Raw genomic sequence first — 22851 nt, 5'->3', positions numbered from 1 at the left:
TGTAAATAATTATTAAGTCAAAGGTCACAGTCATCCATCATTTTGTCACTTGCTGGCAGATATAGGGTGCTTCCCAATTCTTATTTGTGCATCCTCATTTCCTTTCCTCGCTTCCTTTCCTCGTGTCTTAGCTCTACCTCTTCAGGATGCGAGGGAATGACGCAAGGAAAAGACATAAGGATGGAGGACTTGAATCAAGTGAAATGATTTATCCTCGCTTCCTTCAGCATTACTTCAAAGTGTCATCAGATGTGATTTAAGGGTTCTGCTCTTATGTTGTTAAAGTTTGTTAATTAAGACATTCAAAATAAATGTTAATAAAGCAAGATGCCCTGTTTGAAATTCATGACATGCATGGTGTATTTGAAGTAAAAAGGTAAAATATAAATCAAACTTAATACAACAGATGTGAAGGAGGAGAAGAATTTTTACGTTAAGTCGATAAAAGACTTGCACATAGGATACACCTGGTATCCTCACTCATTGCTCCTCATGAAGCCTCCTCGATCCTTGCGGTGCAATTAGACAATTGAGATGTCCTTCAAGGCTGTGCTCGATCAGTTTCCGGGTCATAGGATGGAGGAACAAGGAGATGAGGAGGGATATTGAGAAGCACCCATAGACTACTCATCTTTGTCACAACAGGGCCTTGAACCCAGAGTGCATAGCTGGAAGATCAGAGCACTAACCACTACGCTATGGGGCACTGTGTACTGAAATTTGCAATTTGAGGAAAACGGAGAGTCTTTACTTAAAATACTTGTTGAAAAAGCACAACAAATCAAGCATCAAAAGCTGGACTGAGAAAGGAACAGATCCTCAGTGACTTGCCGGCAAAAAGTCCAAAAACGAAGAATATTTGCCAAATATCAAGGTCAAAAAGATCTGGGAAAACTCCTTCTAAATATTCCAAGCATGGGTCCCACGTCCCAAGAGATGCATTTATCAAAATTTGCTTAGACAAAAGAACTTCAAGACTGAGCAAAGTTACACACATACACACACTCACCCTGCATTCGACTCAGAAGGGCTGATCTCTGTGCCATAATCCGGAGTGAGAGCTTTGAAGGGTTGAAGGGTGAAGGGGACCAAACAACTGTTTCTTGAAGTTTCCTTATGCGTCATCATCATGTGCCCACACAAAGGTGCTGTCATCATGCAAAGAATCTGCGCAAAGTATCATGGGAGGACCAAATTATCCATCAGTTGTACCCTTTGAAATCCTTCATTCCGTAGGGCCCTTTAAAGTGACCAGTTTTGAGCACTTCAGTTTGGAATGACCCTTCAATATGCTGGACATGATTGTTTTCACACCAAAGTGCCCTTTGGAGGGCGATATATCCCATTAAGAATGCACGTCACTCTAATAAGCCAGACACAGCTGATAGCATTGAGCTAATTATAAGCAGGAAATCAGGAGGATGTTGTGGAAGGCCTTGTGCTCGCTGTTTTCCTCTGCTGGACAGACATGGTGGTGTGACAATCTCGGCTATTTTTATAAGAATTAAGTTTAAAATGCTCTGCTAATCGATATAGCCTTCATAATTGAATATAAGGTTTGGTTAAGTGCTGGCAAAAAAGATGAATCTTCAGATGTTTCTTGAAAATGAGTAAAGACTCGGCTGCACGAATTGAGATTGGGAGGTCATTCCACCAGCGGGGCACAGTCCAGGAAATGGTCTGTGGGAGGGATTTAGAACTTTTTTGGGTTGGCACCACAAGGCGTCGTTCACTTGCTGAGCGCAAACTTCCGGAGGGCACATAAGATTTAACCAGTGAGTTTAGGTATGTTGGTGCCGTGCCAGTGATCGTCTTGTAGGCAAGCATTAGTAACTTGAATTTGATGCAAGCGCCTACTGGTAGCCAGTGTAACCTGATGAGGAAAGGAGTAATGTGAGCTTTTTTTGGCTCATTGAAGACAACCCTCGCTGCTGTATTCTGGATCAATTGCAGAGGCTTGATAGTACATGCAGGAAGGCCCGCCAGCAGAGCATTACAATAATCTAGTCTGGAGAGAACAAGAGCTTGGACAAGAAAATGGGTGGCTTGCTATGACAGGAAGGGTCTAATCTTCCTAATGTTGTACAGAGCAAATATGCAGGACCAGGTCGTTGTAGCAATGTGGTCGGTGAAGCTTAATTGATGATCCATTGCAACTCCTAGATTTCTTGCTGTCCTGGAAGGAGTTATGGTTGACGAACCCAGCTCTATAGAGAAGTTGTGATGAAACAATGGTTTAGTTGGAATCAGCAGGAGTTATTCGTAAGGTTGAGCTGAAGGTGAAGGTCATTCATCCAGCTAGAAATGCCACTCAGACAAGCTGACAGGCTGAAATGCGAGCAGCTACCGTCGGGTCATCTGGTCGGAATGAGAAGTGGAATTGGGTGTCATCAGCAAAAGCAGTGAAAATAAAAGCCATGCTTCTGAATGACAGATCCTAATGACATCATGTAGATGGAGAAGAGAAGTGGTCCAAGTACTGAGCCTTGAGGAACCCCAGTAAAAAGTTGTTTTGACTTCGAAACATCACCCCTCCAAGACACGCTGAAGGATCTATTGGAGAGGTAGGACTTAAACCACAGGAGTGTGGTTCCAGAGATGCCCATCTTTCTGAGGGTGGACAGGAGAATCTGGTGATTAACAGTGTCAAAAGCAGCGGACAGGTCCAGTAAGTTGAGTACTGAGGTTTTTGAAGCTGCCCTTGCCAGTCGCAGGGCTTCAGTAACTGAGAGCATGGCAGTCTCAGTTGAGTTGCCACTTTTGAAGACAGATTTGTTGCTGTCCAGGAGGTTGTTCTGTACAAGGCACATAGAAAGCTGGTTGAACACAGCTCACTCAAGTGTCTTTGCAATGAATGGCAGAAGGGACACCGGACTGTAGTTTTCTAGAAGTGCTGGATTTAGAGATGGTTTCTTAAGCAGTGGGCTTACCCGAGCCTGCTTAAATGCTGAGGGAAATGTTCCAGAGTGAAGAGAGGAGTTAATAATGTGAGTAAGTGAAGGTATGACTGAAGAAGATATCGCTTGAAGGAGGTGAGTGGGGATCGGATCAAGTGGACAAGTAGTAGGATGATTGGACAGGATAAGTTTGGAAACGTCCATCTCTGAGAGTAGAGAGAAGGAGGAGACAGAGTGTGCATCATTCATTGTGAAGTTATCCTCAGTCTGTGGTGTAGAGAATTGGTTACTGATGGATCTTGTTTTATTTGTGAAGAAAACTGCAAAGTCATCATCTGTGAGAGTCGATGGAGGAGGTGGTGGAGGCGGGTTTAGAAGAGAAGAGAAAGTTTTGAAGAGTGTCTGAGAATCACAACAGCTGTTAATTTTGTTGTGGTAGTAGGATGTCTTAGCAGTGAAGACATTTGCAGAGAAGGAAGAGAGGAGAGACTGATACACACTGAGGTCAGTAGAGTTTCTTGATTTATGCCATTTCCTTTCTGCAGCCCTGAGTTTAGAGCGATGTTCACAGAGAACCTCAGACAGCCAGGGGCAGATGGGTTGGTGCGTGCTGGTCTAGACAACAATGGGCAAAAGTTGTCCAAGCAAGAGGCTAAAGTGGTGCAAAGAGTGTCAGTAGCACTGTTCGTGTCCAGAGCTGAAAACTGAAAGAGTGCAGGAAGCAAGGATGAAACCACTGAAGATAGGCGAGATGGAGAGAGTGAGCGTAGGTTCTGTCAAAAGGTGACCTGCGTTGGAGCGTGTGCTGCTACAGGAGTAAGTGCTAGGTTAGCAGTAATGAGGAAGTGGTCTGAGGTGTGCAGTGGAGCAACTGAACAGTTGTCCACAGAGCAACAGCGCGTGTAGATGAGGTCCAGTTGGTTGCCTGATTTGTGAGTCGCTGTAGTAGACACTCGCTTGAGATCAAATGAGGCAAGCAGAGTTTTGAAGTCAGCAGCCTGTGGTTTATCTAGGTGGATGTTGAAGTCACCAAGCAGTACCAGAGGAGTAACATCTTCAGGAAAGTTTTTTTTAACAGCACATCCAACTCCTCCAAGAAGTTTTCCAATTGACCCGGGGGACGATAAACGACCACATAGTGGATTTTAACAGGGTGGGTTACAGTAATGGCATGCAATTTAAATGAACCATTACCTGTAGGTGATGGCTGAAGATCAAATTTCAATTATTTTGATATAAGGAGACCAGTGCCTCCACCCCTCCCAGTGGTATGAGGAGTGTGGGAACAAGTGAAATTATCATGCTCATGAGTTCCCTGCTCAAGAGTCCACGGGTGCTGCTGTCGAGTCCCCCGAGGAGGCGGCGGGTGCCTCTGTCGAGTCCTCCGAGGAGGCGGCTGGTGCCGCTCACGAGTCGCAGAGGCGGCAGTGGATGCTCAGAAAGCACCAGAGGTGGCGGTGTCCGCTCAGGATCCTGGTCCTGCCCTGGGTTCCCACCCCACCGGCTCTGCCTCAGTCCCCAGGTCCCCCTCCAGCACATGGACCTGGAACCCCATCATCCCCCCTCCCCGCACGGCCTCTCCCCTGGGTTGGGGTCCAGTGGAACGTCTGGAATCCATTCCTTAGAGGAGTTTTACTAGTAAGCATTCATTAGATACTAGCACTTATTCTTACCAGTACCTATATACTAGTAGTTACTGATTAGGTACTAGTACTTATTTATTAGACACTAGTATCTTTTGTAATTACAAAATTACTTTTAGCACTGTGGGAAAAACTCAGCTAAAATACTCTAAGAGAAACAAGGCACAGGTGACCTGGATAATGCTAACAAGGGTAAACTAGGAATAATTAAGGCAGAAGGGAACATAGGGGACCTCTAGAGGCATGGAGAAAAAACTACAGGAGGTCGAATGCTGACAGGGTCAGAATTACAGTAATCAAACACCACCATTGTGTCAGTTTGAACCCTGTAAATGTACAGAGTGTTTATTTCAAATACAGGTACTACAGTATTGCTGGTATATCACAATAAGAGCAAACGGTAGCTATGTAAAACACATTGCTGGTTTGCAGCACACCAGTATCTGATTAACGTTACAGACGTTAATTAAGACGTAAAAAAATCGATGTTTGATGAAAAAAAACGGTATGAAAACAACAACAACATATATGAAGTAATGCTACTCTGGATACCGTAACTTTGATTAAAGTCAAAAGACAGAAGTACTGACAGCACAGTCAACTGCTGGTATCCAATAACATTCAGCTTCAAGCAAAATTCGAACAAAATTGCTTACAAATAACATCGTCCCAGCTTAACTTGATAAATGAAACGGTTTAATAATGAGGTACCATGCTCCTCAAGTTCGTCCTTCAAAGTTGTTGAAAAGTCCATCAATGGCACTAAATGAGACCCGTACAGTAAATCCAATGTTGCTACTGCCATCTATTGACACCTGTACACTACGACGAACTTGAATGGACATAATATGAAAGGCACTTAAGATATTATCCACACAAATTTTCCCCCGGCCTTTATTTAAGACTGGCCTTTATCTGTCCGTGTTGACCACACCCCCAGATACTATCAGAGGCCTGGCATTTATTTGACTACCGGTTTTTATTTTAGGAATTACGGTAAGCACTAGTAACTATTGAATAAGTACTAGTAATTAATGAATAAGTACTAGTGTCTATTTATTTATTTATTTATTTATTTATTTATTTATTTATTTATTTATATGTACTAGTATCTGATGAGTAACTACTAGGTCAATAGTTCCCAACCTTTTTCAATTTGCAGCCCACACCACCAAACACATATGTTTCCGTGTCCCACTACAAAAATTTTAACTGTCCCCACTATTTGTTAGGTAAATAACTGAGTACTCAGAAGTTATGATCCCACAACATCACTCTTGTTCTGTCTGTGCTCAGACCCACACATTTAGACCTATCTATTCCATTTGAAACAATAAATGCATTAAAAATATCAAATATGACTTCGGCAGTTGATTGAGTTGATTGAGTCGGCAGTGACTTACAGAAAAGGAAATCCTCTTGTAATTCTCTGTTATGTAAATATTAGCAATGAGGTTGGAAAGGTTTGCTATATCGGTCAATTCATCCAACTGTAGGGCATAAAAGGGACTCTCTCAAATGTTTTTAACCATTTAATTTATTCTTCTCTCCATTTTATTATCTGAAAGTGAAATCAGATTTAACTGTTTGCAGGCCGTTTCCAAAATATTTTTTATAAATTGGTAGTTTATATTCTTAAATCAATCAGCGAGCTTGAATAATTGAAGCATAGTAACAGTTTAATATTTATTTTGTTATTTAAATATTTATATGAAATGATGATATTATGTTATGATTTATATTATTGATTTTATTAACAATATTATAATTTATTTTAATAGTAATTGGCGGCCCAGCTGCAATACCACAGGTAATATACTAGTCAAAACGGAATAATTGATATCTTAATGACGGATCCCCTTAGAAGTCAATGGCGAAAGTGTTACAAAAATTTTTTAACAAAATAATAGTTACTAGTCACTATTGAAATAAGTTCTAGTATCTATTGAACAAGTACTAGTATCTAATAAATAAATAATAGCATTTAATAAATAAGTACTAGTATCAAATAAGTACTAGTATTTAATTAATAAGTAATATCTAATGAATAATTACTAGTACCTCATTAATAAGTATCTAATGAATAAGTACTAGTATCTAATAAATAAGTAATAGTATCTAATGAATAAGTAATAGTATCTGATGAATAAGTAATAGTATCTAATAATTAAGTACTAGTATCTGATTAGGAAAGCTTAGGAAAATAAAAAAAAATCAGTATCTTAAAAAATGTGAATATTATCAATATTATTATCAATCAAAAAAAGATTTGAAATAGAAAAATGTTCAAGATCTCCAAAGCAGGTTTAATTATGCACTCAATACTTTGTTGGGGCTCCTCTTTCATGAATTACTGCTTCAGTGTGGCATGGCACGCAGGCAATCAGCCTGTGGCACTGCTGATGTGTTATTAAAGCCCAGGTTGCTTTGATAGCTGCCTTCAGCTCCTCTGTATCGTTTGTCAGATGTCACTTATCTTCCTCTTCACAATACCCCATAGATTATCTGTGAGGTTCAGGGCAGGTGAGTTGGCTAGCTAATCAAGCACAGTAAAATCATTGTCAGCAAACCACTTGGAAGTGATTTTAGTGCTGTGGGAAGGTGCTAAAGTCCTGTTGCAAAATGAAATCAGCATCTCCATAAAGCTTGTCAGCAGTTGGAAGCATAAAGTGCTACAAAATCTCCTGGTAGACGGTTGCATTGACTTTGGACTTGATAAAGCACAATGGAGTAACACCAGCAGATGTCACAGCACCCCAAATCATCTCTGACTTCAGAAACTTCACACTGGACTTACAGCCTCTACAGTCTTGCTCCAGTCTACCCCAGGTGAGATGCTACTGATGTTTTTTTGTTTTTGTTTGTTTGTTTTTTCAGGTTCAGGAGTGGCTTGGTTCTAGGAATGTGACAGCTGTAGCCCTTTTCCTGAAGACGTCTGAGTGTGGTGACTCTTGGTGCGCTTACTCCGGTGTCAGTCCACTCCTTGTAAAGCTCTCCCAAGTTCTTGAATCAGCTTTCCCTGACAATATTCACAGGGCTGTGGTCATCCCTGTTGCTTGTGCACCTTTTCCTACCACACTTTTTTCTTCCAGTTAAATTTCTATGAATATATTGTGATAGAGCACTCTGTGAACAGTCAGTCCTTTCAGTAATGACCTTCTGTGGCTTACCCTTGTGGAGGGTGTTGATGATTGTCTTCTGGACAACTGTCAAGTCAGTACTCTTTCCCATAATTGAGGTTGCATGTTCTAAACTAGCTCAAAAGGTACCCAGTAATTAAAAATCGATCTAACTAATCAAGGTTAAAATGGAATATTCTATTTTTTTTTCTTTGAGATACTGAATTTAACATTTTCCTAAGCTGTAAGTAGTAACCATCACAATAATAATAATAATAATAATAACAAACATTTCAATTTATGTGTAATGAATCTAAAATATAAGAAATTTGCTTTTTTTCAACTAAATTACAAAAAAATGAAGACCTTTTCCATGATATTCAATTTTTTTTCGATGCACCTGTGTGTGTGTGTATACACACAGTATATAGCCTAAACAGTACTGTGCAAAAGTCTTAGGCCACTAGTATTTTCATCAACAAAAAAAAAAATGGTTTTAAGTCAATTATGTCTATATTTTGCTGTTATTAGGAAATATCAGTTTACATTTCCAAACATTATTTTTGCCATTACATGTAATAATTCAGTGAGATTTTTGTTTGGACAAGAAGTCTGGCAGCAGCCAGTGCTCCACACAGAGATCGGATCTCACCCTCATCAGTCTATCTGCAATAACATGAAGAAACAGAACACACTCAAAGACAAGACTCAATTCAGAAGAACTATGGCAATGTCTCCAAAATGATTCAAGAAACCTGCAAAGCTACAGTACTATGGCAAAGTTTTAGGCACTTGGATGCAGTAAAAATAATGCCATAAATAGATTTTATTAATTAACTTCTATTAACTTAACTCAATTAAATCAGCATTTGGTGTGACCACACTATGCTTTAAAAAAAACAACAAAAAAAACACCTTTGGCCTAGGTGCCCTTGTGCATTGTTTTTTTTTTTTTTCAGGTAGCCTTGCATGTAGGTTTTTGAAGCATCTAGGAGACCCACAGTTCTTCTGGATTTAGTCTTTATTACTTAATCAATGGCAAAAATAATGTTTGGAAATGTAAATTGACATTTCCTACTGACACACTACAGCAAAAGATGATTTTGGTGAAAATACTAACTTTTGCACAGTATTGTATGTCAGAGCTGAATTTGTGTCATCGTAGACTAAAGTCACACAATCTTTTAGAAATCATTCTGATATGCCGATTTGGTGCTTAAGAACATATCTATGCTTAAATAAACATTTATTAAAAAAGAAACAAATTCTTGCTAGGGTACAGATTTACTGTAACTGCTAAAATATTGAGTTTAACAAACGCCTTCAACACTGGACAGATTCTCACACTCAACTTCCACCTCCAAAAATACTGCAGATTATCACCACTAGATGGAGGTTTTGGTCAATCTATGTTGGATTCACGCTATTTTAGCCTGTATTTGATACAGACATCACAAAAGTTTCTCTACTTTATCTCTCTTCCTTCCTCAGCAACATCAGTGTGTATCGGTGTGACATCTCCATTGTAAGATAACATTAGGTCACAACAAAGATATCACATATCTGGCCTGCTGAGCAAGCTTATCCATGCTCACTTTTTGATTTATTTGTTTCTGCAAGATGAGGCAGAACAGCACAGCTCTACTTTGTTCTGCTCAACTCTGTCTACTCTGTTATGTACTAACAGGAACTGACTGAATGCAGGGAGTTGATTAGTATTGGTCAATTTCCTAAATGAGTAAGATAGACCAAACTCTACTGGTGATGATGAGATCATGAGTTTGATTTACTGTACAGTCCATTGCCATTAGTCATTGTCACAGTAGTATTCTTGTTGGCATATGTTAATCTGGGTAGTACTGTGCTGTGAATCCAGCACAGAGCCTGCTAGCTGGTCTTTTGTTATGTAGGCATGTCTGTAGGGTGTGCCGTGATTGTTCTAAAAGCGCTAATACATGGGAGGAGCTGTTCTCAATGAAGGTCTGTAGGAACTGTGAAAAGGAGTGTGATTAACGAATTATTTCTGGCTTTATGGTCATGCTGTGTGTGTGTGTGTGTGTGTGTGTGTGTGTGTGCGTGTGTGTGTGTGTGTGTGTGTGTGTGTGTGTTGCAGTAGGTCACTGCAGTATAACTGAGGTCCTGAGCCAACAGCCATATGCTTTGCATCAACACGTACAAATAGTAGCACAATAACTTGACCACAAGTGTTACTTACAGTGGCTTACCAAAACCACACTGACCTTTGAACTTTAACACATGCTTATTACATCACCTGACCTCTCTCCAGAATATTCTGAGTATTTGAAACATTTAACATATTCATATAAACAAATGTTTTAATATTTTCATATATTTTTGTCTGTCTGTGTATATACAGTGGTTATATACATACATAATGGGATCCAAGAGCCTCATTCATTATAACGCTTACATTTTGGATTTTTTTTTCTATTTTAATATAACTTTATTAATTACAAATTATATTATTATTAACATTAAATAATCTAGTAGATTTTAAGTATATTTAGTAGATTTTAACTGAAACAACTTACAAGTCTGTCGTTTTTCATACAATATTCACAGCATTGCAATGCTGAGTTCCAAGAACAAGTTGTTGGATAAAAACTATACAGCAGAAATCAAATGCATACTGGTAAAAAAAAAATGAATAAACAAACAAATAAATAAATAAACAAGAATACTTATTATGTTTTATCTTTTTAGTTTACTTAAGTACACAAACAGAGGTGTGCCCTCAAGTATTTCTTAAACATTGCTGGTAATGTTCTCAGCGGATCAGCTTCAACGCTTGCTCCACCACAGGAACGGAAAGAGTGAAGGTTCTGGAAAGTGACTAACTTAAGAATTTAAAAATCTTTTAAGGAATTTTAGAATTTGGTATGATTTGTTTTGTTTAACACATGTAAACATGTTGATTACGTCATGCTGTGTGATTTGAGAAGAAATTGCATCTGTGCCTTACTGGAATCAATAAAATCTGATATTGGTGCAAAGCGTTCACATGATAGGCTAGATGTTAAGTGATCTAGAAATAGTGCAGAATAAAAAAATATTCCATAACCATTTTACAGCATAAATTACCTTTCTGTTAAAAAAAAAAAATCAAAATCCTAAAACATTTAATTCATTCAAAGTTTCAATCTTTGGGTTTCACTGTATTTATGCATAAATGTATATGCATGCATTGTATGATGAGAAGAGCAGACATGCAATGACTTTCTGAGGTGAAAGGAAGATTTCTTGCCATAAATTATTTCTGCACAGTTCTGGGAACATGTGAGGATTAGAAGCAGGTGTTAGGGGTCTCTCTGGATGTTTTGAGTTATTCTGGGAGATAATTAGTGCCCGTAATTTCCCATGCACTGACACGACTTAGCGCTGCTGAATAACGGGTGCGGCGGTACTTCACCTGCGGCGAACAGCACGGCCGTGTCCCCTCCCTTAACCGATAGAGGGAAATATCCACACTCACACACACATCCACTTCCGGACACGGCTGTGCCAGTCAAACCCTCTGCCCTGAGTTTTATAATCAGCATGCGCAGATCTACCACCACTGACAACGCTAAAGGACTAAACAGCGCGACGCTCGCAAAACTTAATTCAACTTTTATTCCCAGGAGAGGTTTGTTCGCAGCTCTCACGGGAGGATTTCACAATCTCTGCCCGGTTTGAATGACAAAGGCGATCCCGTGGGACAATTACACGCCTCAACAAAATGGATAAAGAGACGGGACTCCGTCCAGCGATTTTGATTATTGCTCTTGGTAAGTTGACTAGATCTTGATCAAGAAACGCCTGTTTCAAGGTGACATGGAGATTTGCTTTATAAAACGCGTGTGTGAAAATTAAGCTATTAACTGTGTGATTAATTTAGACAACAAGAAAAACTTTAGACTTACAATATTGCGTATTTTTTCTAAACTCGTAATATTCTTGTTTATTGTATTATTTTATGTCACATATCAGCTTGTAACGTTAGCCTATTTCAGATCGACCTCATATGATTCACTCAAATTCTTATGTCAAACGAGAGGTGATTACAACAATATTCTGTTAATGAGACTGAGTTTCAATGCCTTATTCCCTCCCTGCTGTAAAACCCAACCTTCAGAGCGCAGTTACTGTATGTGTGTGATGTACAGTGTGAATGTTCAGGTCTCAGTACATGCTCACCTCTGGAGTTTATCTCAATGTAGGGCTGTGAAGTGATCCAGGGGCTAGTTCGGGTGTAAATGTGTTTACTGCAAGCAGATAGCCCAAACCTGTTTTTCAAGAATCATGTGTAACGTACATATTAGTGGTTCATGAGTAGTTTTGCATTCACTCAAGAGCTAATAATGCACCAATTATTTCTTTATTTTATTTATTCATTCATTTATTTGTATTTTTATCACAATGAGGTTTACATAAAAAATAAAAAAAAACTACATATGGTCCCTTTGAAACCTAAATGCATGCTTGATTTTTTGAGGATGAGGGAATGCCATAGCATGTCTGTGTTGGCATTTGACTAAAACATTCTGTAGAGTTTGATGGGAGGCATTACTTTTGATGTCAACAACAAAAGCGACCAGAAGCATTTTCTTCCTTTTAAAAGATAATTTTCTGTCATAATGCATGACTTAATTGCGTTTTGTGTGTGTGTGTGTGTGTGTGTGTGTGTGTGTGTACTTGTTTTTCTATTCTGGTGGGGACTTAAACCTGAATACACACAGACTCATGGGGACTCGTGTCACGGTGGGGACCTAAATTGAGGTCCCCACGGGTAAACAAGCTAATAAATTACACAGAATGAAGTTTCTTGAAAATCTAAAAATGCAGAAAGTTTCCTGTGAGGGTTAGGTTTAGGGGTAGGGTTGGTGAAGGGCGATAGAAAATACGGTCTGTACAGTATAAAAACCATTACACCTATGGAGAGTCCCCACAAGGATAGCTGACCAGACTGTGTGTGTGTGTGTGTGTGTGTGTGTGTGTGTGATGTGCTTCAGCATGTTCCCTGACATGTTCCCATTCCTTATCATTTATATAATCAGCTCTTATCTGCTCTCACTTCCCAACTTTCATTGTGTCATGTTTTAACACTGTGGATATTAAACTCAGTTCCATGACCCTATCACAGCAGGGTTATTTTACCATAGTATTTTGGTTTCTACTACGTTATTATTCTGTTCCTTGAATTAGGTCTTCCACCTTATGAAACAGCCATTCCCTCATGAAGAGGCAAGCTGTTACATGTCACCTTCTCTCAGTTTTGGTTTCTGTCCCTCTGCTCTTCTCTTCATCTTCTTTCCCCCAGTGTAATGTTCCAGCTCATTCTTTGGCTTGTTCTGTGTTAGCGATTTTTTTTTTCTCTCTTCAGCTGACATACTGATATGATTTGTCTCAGAGCACTTAATTCCCAACCCAATACAATGTTAATATTCATTATTAGATTGAGATGGTGTGTGCTTTGAACTCATCCATGACCTAATATGGTTATTTACAATTAACATTTCCATAAATAGTATGAGGTTCCATTTGTGCCAAAATTATGTCTACATGTTGTCTGTCTATGCTATGTGTCGTCTCAACCTACTCCTGTCATCTGTTCTTGTTGTTTGACTGTGTTGTCTTTCATGTCAATGCTGCTTGTGTCATGACTATGCGTCGTTTCACTCTGTCGTTACTATGTGTCGTCTTCCATGTCGTTGCTATGCACGGTTTCCATCTGTCGTTACTATGAGTACGGTGTACATTTTAGGTCATCCTCAGATGGTAAATTTACTACTTTGCCAAAATAAAAGCTCGCTGGTTGCAATATGGCTAACTAACTTTTCAAAAGTGCATAAATGACTCTCGAAATGCATGTTCATAATTAGTGTAACATTTGATTAAATCTGTTATAATATATATCAGACACTGCTTACCTCCTTTTGCCATCAATCAACCATTATTCACCACTTCCTCTGAACGGCGTACGTGTGACGTCACATTGGGCGGGGCAATGCGATACTCCACCGGAGTTCGTTTTGTCTGATGCCTAATTGTATGAGACCTGACGTCGTTTTTCCTGAGACCTGAAGCTTTTCAGTCCGAGGCGCGATGCCGTTTTGTTCAATGAATGAAGCCTTTTAGTCTGAGGCATGATGCCTTTTCATTTAGACTGTGGTCTGAGGATGTTCTAAAATGTACACCGTACACATAGTAATGACAGAGGGAAATGACGCACAATGACAGAAGCAGCATTGACACTGACTTGTGCTAGCATACCTCTATAAAAAAAGAAAAAAAAAGAAAAAAAAAGAAACGACACATTTAGTGTTTTCAGCCTATCTCCAGGAAAAAAAAAAAACTAAATATATTGATGAGTCATATGTACTGATACTGTTACTATAACAGTATTTTTTTCCTACAGTAGTAGTCCATTACAGAACTCAAGCTCCTGTATTTGATTAATACATACTGTGTACCTGAGATATCTTCTCTTCTTCTCTCAGTGTTGGTCTGTGAGGGCCGTGTGGTGAAGGTTCCAGTTGGTCCTCTGGTACATGTAGAGGGGCAAGCTGTCTCCATTCGCTGTGATGTGTCTGACTACCAGGGACCCCGAGATCAGGAATTTGAGTGGTCTTTCATCCTTCCAGAGGATACACTCTTGATCATCTCCACCTTTGACAGTAATATCGTGGACAAGTCAGTGAAGGACCGGGTTAACAGTGGTGACATCAGTTATAATAAACTGGGAGATGCTGCTGTTGAACTCAAATTCAAGAAGGTCAGAGTGACCGACAGTGGCCTGTATCGCTGCAGTACCCCGAGCACTGATTCAGTCGTCAGCGGGAACTACTACGCCGATGTGGAGCTCAAAGGTGAGTCAAGCCTGCTAAGTCTTTAACTTCACTCTTAAGGCGGGCGTACACGGTGCAATTTTTCCTGTCGTACGAGTTCTCATGCGTTTTTTTTTCAATCGTGTGGAAATCGCGTATTCTCGTATGGCCGCGGCTCGTATCATTTGCGATGAATTACGAGCCGAGCAGAGTGGCTTACGAGCACTTCCCGACCTCCCGATCATTTTTAAACATGTCTAAAAAGTTAGTGAGCTATCAGTTTGAATTCGTGCCATTTGTGCGGTTGAACGAGCCGATTTGTTGATATATCTGAAGTTGACCAATCACGAACTAGGAAAACAACCGAAGAAGAAAGATGAAGACTGCAGCGCCACGGCGAATGTGGAATATTTACCAGGAGGATATACTCGCTTAAGTCTGTCAGGAACAGCGAGCGCAGTATGATGTTACTAGCAACGTATTCCAATGCCTTTTTAGTTCTCTCTCACACACGCATGTGTAGTTTACAGGGACTCTCCATAAACGTAACGGTATTCTATACTGTATATCCCCATACACTACCTCTATCGATCACGGAAAATGCATGTTTAAAATTTCTATTAAACACCGTATAGTATTTTTTAAAGCCATTTGGTTTACGAGGGCACAGTAATTGTCCTCACAAACCATGTTTACATTTTAATACCTATTTCAGATATTTATAAACCATATATACAAGAACACACACACAGGGTAACCAAACGTCCCGGTTTCCTATTGCTGAAAAATAACCTGTACGTCTAGGAAACAGTCACGGCTTGTATCAATATTTTGAGAGGGAGAGCAGCTATATTAGGCGCGTTCCACTAGAAGCACCGCTGCACGCACAGAATGATCACCTGTATGACATCAAAGTACCGCGAGAGCGATTCGAATGCATTGGATATGTGTGCTCTCTTATCGCTCTCGCGGTACTTTAATGTCATACAGTGATCCTTCTGTGCGTGCAGCGGTGCTTCAAGTCTAACGCGTCTATCAACTTCGTGCTATTGCTTCTGGAATTCGCAGATTGTAAAATCGTGTCGTATATCATCTCGTCCGTACGATTTTCAGGTAAACTCACTCGTGCCGTGTGCGTGGACATACGATCTTCCGACCATCCGAATTCGCACCGTGTATGCCCGCCTTTAGAAAACAAAAGAGTGCACCTTTTCACTGTACCAGAAGAGTACATATTACTACCTTAAAGGTAAAATGATTGCTTCAGGGTACTAATATGCATCCTTTAAGGGTAAACTACCCCAGTGACACGCTGTTGGGCCCCTAAAAGTAAAATTTTTGCACTTTTTCTTTTTTTTTCTGACATTGTTGATTAAAATATACTGCACGTTCCAAAACTGGGCGAATATTGTGTATCACAAGGGTTTGTTCAGATTTTTTGTTTGAAATAATTTTAAATTCATACATATTATTGGTTATAATTAAGGTGAGTTATACATGTTGACATTGTATCAGTTACCCTGCACTCTAGAAATCTGTGTTGGCACTTACAAACCCTTACTGGTTGACTAATTGGAGCAAAAAACCCCAGTCCCAAAGAAATGATAACTTATCTAATACAAATAAAATAAAACAGCAGAGGCCTGTTATGCCTAATACAAACTAAACTAAACTGAGTTGGTCAAAATAAAAAGCAGGCCACTCCAACTTCATAACCCTGTAAAGCCAGACATATTAAATTATAAAAAAAAAAAAAAAAAAAAAACAATGTCTCAGTCATTTTATGGTTATTATAGTAGGACTAATGGAGCTCATACTCAAGGATATAGACACATCTAATTTTTATTTAGAGGTCCAAACTGAGTGAAAGTGTCCAATTTGATGCAATTGCTGATATTTATACGACCAAAAATAAGATGAAATTGATTGTAATCAGCTTGTAATTTAAATCAGTAAGATCTTTATAACAGTATGACAGAATACTACAGTTGTCACTTTATATTCACCAATGTTTTATTAAAATGATATTTAAAAGTTTTCTTATCAAAGCCTTTTTTTTTTTTTTTGTGAAAGGGCAAAAAAATACAAAGACTTGTTATATGTTTTGTTGACTAGAGTAAAAGCCTGTGGAGCTTAAAGGATGAACTCTAAAGGTTTTGTTGTTGTTGTTGTTGTTTTTTTGAGTGTATCACTTCACTCCACTTTTGGTGATGGACTAAATGAACTCTCAACAGAGACAAATAATAGCATCTGACTGATCCAGCTCTATCTGTAGATTTTCTTGGTCAGTAAATGAGAAAATGTTCATGTCCTGGTGAACTTTTACTTTTATTTGTAGATTTGTTTTCTCTCTGGGAATTGTTTCAGGTCTTATAGTGGACCATTAAGGAAGCAGTCACCATTAGGAATTCACCTAAAGCTTTAGCCAAAGGAGAGCATTCTTCACTATGAAACTGAGAGACAAAGAGTGTGGGAAAAGTCAAGGGTAAAATGCAAATTGCTCTTAGTGGTTCTTTTCGCTGATGCTGTGATGTACTAATAACCACACGGTTAACCGAAGCAAAACTTCACTAGTAGAAGTTTTGAGGAAATGAGAGTGATGATCACACAAGAGTTTGATGAGAGAAATGTTCTTTCAGTGGTTCATGTGATGAGTTTAGGAACTTATTATCTGTCTGCAGTTCTGCATTCACATATTAAAGGAACAATAAATTATATCTGTAATCAGTGTTCAGGTACACACTAGGGCTGGGCGATATGGCCTAAAAATAAAATCTCCGATTTTATTTATTTTTATTAGTTTTCCGTTTTTTTCCGATTTCCCCCCCTACTTAAGGAAAGCAATAAGTACAAACAGCAGACAGCTTAAAGCAAATTTTGCTTTTATTTAATTAAAAGTAGGGCTGCTCCGATCACGATCGGCCGATCGTTAATGCGCATCTCATCAGTAAAGCCGGTTTTCTAATCAGCGGTAAATTCCCTCAGGTGCGTGATTTCACATAGAGCAGCTGTTACTACACAGAGCCGTTTGTTAACTGAGAAGATGCGCAAATAAACGCTGAAAATGAAGTGGATTTGCGCATCTTCTCAGTTATGGCTCCTTGTAGTAACAGCTGCTCTATGTGAAATCACGCACCTGAGGGAATTTATCGCTGATTAGAAAACCGGCTTTACTGACGAGATGCGCATTAACGATCGACGGTCTTGTGATCATGGAAAGGGGCGTTACATTTCTGTAGAGTGCTTTTGGCGTTAAGCCAATCACAATGCACTGGGTCAGTTGGCCAATCAGAGGAGACCACGCTTGTCAGAAGGAGGGCCTTTGTAGAAAACAATGTCTTTGAGAGAGGCGGGGCATTGAGGACTTACAATAATGTACAGTATTTGAAAAATTATGTGTTTTTTGAAGAATAAAGCATGTCAACATGTTTTGTTACACCTAATACATTAAATAATGATCTTTAAAAAAGCATGATATATATCCCTTTAAAAAATATTAGATTTAATATCAGATGTATACAGTATAATGCCTTCATCATATCCTATTAATGGTGTATTGACTCCGGCTCTCTTTTTAAAGTTTAAGTGTGTACTTTTTGTAAAACTAGTGGTAACAAATGAAATTATCTTATCTTATCTTTTATTTTATTTTTTATTTAATTAATTTATTTTTATTCTTAGCGGTTGGACATTGTTGAATATAGCAATATGATCTAAGCCAAGACACACATGAAATCTTTCAGCCCCTCTTCTGCCTGCTTTAAAGTGTCATTTGTTATGTCTAGTGATTGGGGACAGTCTGAAGGTGGCTCCAGTCATTCCCAAGTCAACGGTGTCTGAGGGAGAATCAGTGGAACTCCAATGCAACACGACAAAGGGCTTCACAGAGCACACCTTCCTCTCTGTTATCTGGTCGATCAGGAAAGGGAGCAGCCCGCTGGAGGAAATCTTGACATTTGGGCCGGATAATAAGATCAAAGTAGGAGGCAACTACAGTCAGCGTTACACAGATGGTGGACTTCAGTTGGACCTTCGTGGAGGTGGTTTTTATGGATTGGTCCTGAAGAAAGCAAAGCCGTCAGACCAAGGGGAGTATGTGTGTACAGCCCAGGAGTGGGTGAGACAGGGTGAAGAAGGAAGAAACTGGCGTAAGATTCTGGAGAAGTCTGAGGATATGGGAAAGGTTGTTGTTACACTCACAGGTGAGTCACATCTCTTTCTCTCTTCAATTCCTTATTATGCAAGTCTGTAGACTGTGACTGCAATTATGGCTCTTGATTCACAAAACATAGGGACACTGATGACTCCATTACCAGCAACAAGATTATGAGGTTGTGCTTTAAAAAATAGCTGGTATCATGTTGGACTCCTGAGTGGTAGCCTTCTGTTATAATGTGCGAGATCTTATGAGATATGATTATTCTCCATTTTTGATGACTTTGGACTGTGAAGAAGATGTGATGACATTTCCAGTAAGATGATATAGAGCGCAGTAGTGATGTCCCCTTTTAATAAGTGACCTTGCCTCTTTTCAACCTTCCACTTTTAAATACATATAAGCTGGTGAAAAAAAAAAAAAAAACTTTAGCAAAAGGCTTATTAGTTTGAGACTCTAGGGATACATACTCGCAAAATTTCATGGGAGTAGGCAAACACAGCTGAATACTTTTGGCACAATTTCCATTTCAATGGCAATGGCAACTGTCATTAGTTGATTGTTCTTCTGGATTATGAATAATGTAGTTCTCCAGCAGAAATAATGGTGTAGTACAGAAAAAATAATTTGAGAACTTTTTTTTTCAACTTCAGCATTTGCAGTTGTGCCAACAATTTTATTAAAATGTTTTACGTTAAACTAACCTTCCTCAAGTATATTAAGACACTGAGTTAAATAGAATGTTAAGTAAACTTTAATTTAACTTAAAGAAGTTTACAAAACTCTAAATTGTTTAGCAATAGTGAAGTACATTTAGATGATTGAACAAACCTAACCAAAAGAAACACAACTCACTCTTAAAAAACAGTAAATAGATGTTTTAGACTTGAATTTAAAGCAAAAGTTATAATACCCCATGTTTTAACTCAAAACATTACATTTATGTATGGTTTGCCAATGGCCGTGCTCAGTAACAATATGAGGTTCAAGCTTTGCTTTTTTAGCTTTTACATTTCATTAATCCATTCCATGTTGAATATAAAAATATTAATCCTCAAATCAAAAGAAAAGGCTGCAAAGCGTGTAATAGCCATAATGGCAGTTATAAAAAAGGTGAATTATTCTGCCTCAAAAGGTTTTGCAGAACTAAGAATCAGTGATCAAACTGCACATGTAGACTCAGTTCTACCTTCAACATCAAACTTGACATTATAAGCTCTCGCTATTTTAAATTACTCTTTGCACATAAATTACCTAAAAGTTGATTTTGTTTGCTTTATTTGCTAATCTCGCGTGCGGTGTAGACACAGAATTTGTCTGACTGATAAAACATCACTCATTATCAGCCTGGTACATTTAAATGTTTTTATTTCTTATTAAAACCATTCTTTTTTAACTCTGTGCATTTTGTGAGCAATATGCATTCGAAAGTCTTTAAATGTACTTTAGGTTTGCCATCTGAGCCTGAGGTGAGCATGGTTGTCAAGGTTACATAACCCATTTCTTTAACTCTTTTTAATTTCTGCTGGGGGATTTGTAAGATAAGTTACTGCCTGTAGACACCAGACACAAGACAATGCTGCTTTCTAAGGCCCTGTTATTATGAAGCATCACGAACAATGATAGCAGACTCTAAGGGATTTTTAGTCCGCAGCTGTGAGCTTTTTATAGTATTTTATTAAAAGCAGTCCTGCCTGTCCAAGTTCTTTCATATGATTCTCACTTCAGTAAGTGTGTTAATTTTATCTCAGCTTGACTTGAAGTAGTAAAGAGGCCCTGAGGGATTATAAATATTGGCAATGACTGTTCTGTTCATAGTTGGAATGTCTAAGGATGCACAATGTATAGCTACAAAAGGACTAAAAGGATAATTAAAAGCAGTCCATCATCCAAACTTGCCATTCTGAGTCTTCTGAGTTCTTACGATACACCATAAATGTGAACGTTTTGGTCTGTACCCGTCCTTCTTCTCTGATGTATTTCACCCCGTCCTCCCATTTTCTGTCAAGATAACGAGGATGGCCACATTCCTTCTGGAGTGCAGATCACACCATCTTAGATTTTGTTAGATATAGTTTACTGGCAACTCAAAATGCATGGAAAATTGAGAGATAAGTTTGCATGACAGTTGCTGGCATTCACTTGGTTTGGTTTCTATCTTTTAAAACTCACAACATCAGAAATTCCCTCAGGTAATAGAAAGTCCCAAACACTTTCAGACGTCCAAACATACTTTCTCTCACAGAGTGAACTACCCTGCCCTTCCTTCACCTTTAAACTATGTAATATTACTGGATGCCAGCTGTCAAAAGTACCACAGAAAGCTCTGGACAAAGTTTTAACAGCGGTGTGTTTGTTGGTAAGTAAGTGAGTTTCGTTTGCCGTTGGGTCTGATGTTATCTATGACCCTCCTTCCGACCTCCAGTCTGCAGTGCTGCAATGTGTGAGAGATGTTTGAAGTTTACCAAGCAAACAGTCACTGGCTGCCCTAAGTGCACTACATTTCTCCCTTTATAAATGGAAAGCTTAGTGTTTTAATAAGGTATACTTTATTTAAAGACTCGTCCGTATCTCACATATCACCATGGCACTTATGAATCTGTTTTCTTTTGTTCAGTCCAGTGTAGGAGTGAGTTAACTGTGTGTCTGTGCATTCAGTGGCGGTGGGAAATAACCTCTTACCTGTTGTTCGTCTATAAATGATTGACCCAGTTATTTTCCTGGTGTATGTATTTGACAGTTACGGTAGCTATGATCGCAGGAAGGTAACTGACAAACTGTTTTCTAGCATTTCAAATGGTCTTGTGTTGTGACACATTTTTCAGTCTACGAAAGTACAACACGAGGTCATGAAAATGTTATTTGAATAGTTTTGCATGTCACACTGGAGGATGTTTCAAAGCTATTTTGAAAAGCTATTTTGTTTCTAACAGATCCCTTTACAGTCATTCTTTTAACAGACACCTTTTATCCAAAGCTACTTACAAATGTGGAAAAGCAAAAGAGCCAACAATGCAGTATAAGCTAGTATACAAGCTAGAGCGGATAAAATTTGATAGGTAACGTTGAAATATGTTTGTTTGTGCTTGTGGATTAGTTAAATGCATGCAAAAGAGGTGTGTTTTTAAGCTTAAGAAAGATATACGTTTTATCTGCTTTTATAGAGAAAACTTTTAAATTTAATAAGCATATTTTGCTATGGACCTTTCTTTCAGTTATGTGGTGGTGTCACAGCCCATGAAATAATGATTGTAATTAATAAATAGTGTTTTTCCCCTAAGTTTCGAAATATATTTTAATTTCTCTGGTCTCCAGTCCTGATTAACAAAATTTTGAGGCATTCCAGCAGATTGTTCAATTACTGAACAATGAATCAAACAGTAATTTTAAAGTAAGTCACTTCACATCAGTTAGGACTCACTGATAATTAAAGGAGCACTCAATTATTTTTGAAAATAAGCTCATTTTCCAACTCTCCTTGAGTTGAACAGTTGAATTTTACCGTTTTCGAATCCATTCAGCGGATCTCCGGGTGTGCTCTTTTAGCTTAACTTGGCGAATTATAGGGGGGTTGGAAAATTAGCCTATTTTCAAAAAAGTGGTGCGTTCCTTTAATTATTAATGGTTCATTGCTAAAAACATACGGTGAGCGTGATTTCATCAAGTACAACATGTTCCTGGATCAACATCCTTGTTGATCCTGGAACGACATTCCAATCAACCAATCAGAATTCAGATATAACGTTTCAGGAAATATCTGTTTTAGGCTTAAAGTCAGGGTTCATCTTGTTAATCAGCTATCATTTCCCACTGATTTTAGTAATACATTATGGGTAGGGTTAGGTTTAGGGGCAGGGATTGGGTTAAATCTATATTTGTAATAATAATGTTGATCCAGGAACATGTCGTACTTGGCAAAATCACGGCGACCAAAAACATACAACCCGGTCTTACAGGTAAACATAACTATTTTCAAAGGTGGCATTTTTATACGAGTTACTGATGTGAATAGTTAGAAAACATATGAATGAGATCGCACAAATTCATTCCAATGAGCCAGTTCTCCAAAACATAAAATAGTTATGGACAGCAAACGCAACAAGATTATTGAAACATCACCTAATTTTGCTAATGTTACATTTCATGTACATTTAAGATGTCAGTCTCACCACAGGATAACTAACACATTTTATTTATCAACGTTAAGAC

At 38.6% G+C, this 22851-nt stretch overlaps 2 protein-coding genes across 2 annotated transcripts in view; one reads left to right on the top strand and one right to left on the bottom strand.

Annotated features, from left to right (window-relative positions):
• The window catches only part of si:dkey-11f4.14 (uncharacterized), a 52161-nt gene extending 37954 nt beyond the window's left edge, over nt 1-14207 (bottom strand). The window contains exons 1-2 of the mRNA XM_026218464.1: nt 14133-14207; nt 11857-11945 (exon numbers count right to left, since the gene is read on the bottom strand). The gene's annotated coding sequence lies outside the window, so the exon portion shown is untranslated. The remainder of the gene's footprint in view (nt 1-11856; nt 11946-14132) is intronic.
• The window catches only part of LOC113053445 (prostaglandin F2 receptor negative regulator-like), a 28828-nt gene continuing 17125 nt past the window's right edge, over nt 11149-22851 (top strand). Inside the window, exons 1-3 of the mRNA XM_026218463.1 lie at nt 11149-11447; nt 14160-14528; nt 18272-18688. Coding sequence (XP_026074248.1) covers nt 11399-11447; nt 14160-14528; nt 18272-18688 — 835 coding nt within the window. The 5' untranslated portion in view covers nt 11149-11398. The remainder of the gene's footprint in view (nt 11448-14159; nt 14529-18271; nt 18689-22851) is intronic.

The sequence above is a fragment of the Carassius auratus genome, chromosome 34 (genome assembly GCF_003368295.1).
Source record: "Carassius auratus strain Wakin chromosome 34, ASM336829v1, whole genome shotgun sequence".
Lineage (NCBI taxonomy): Eukaryota > Metazoa > Chordata > Actinopteri > Cypriniformes > Cyprinidae > Carassius > Carassius auratus.
Note: the sequence above shows the minus strand (reverse complement) of the source record. Positions and strands in the feature narration are given on the sequence as shown.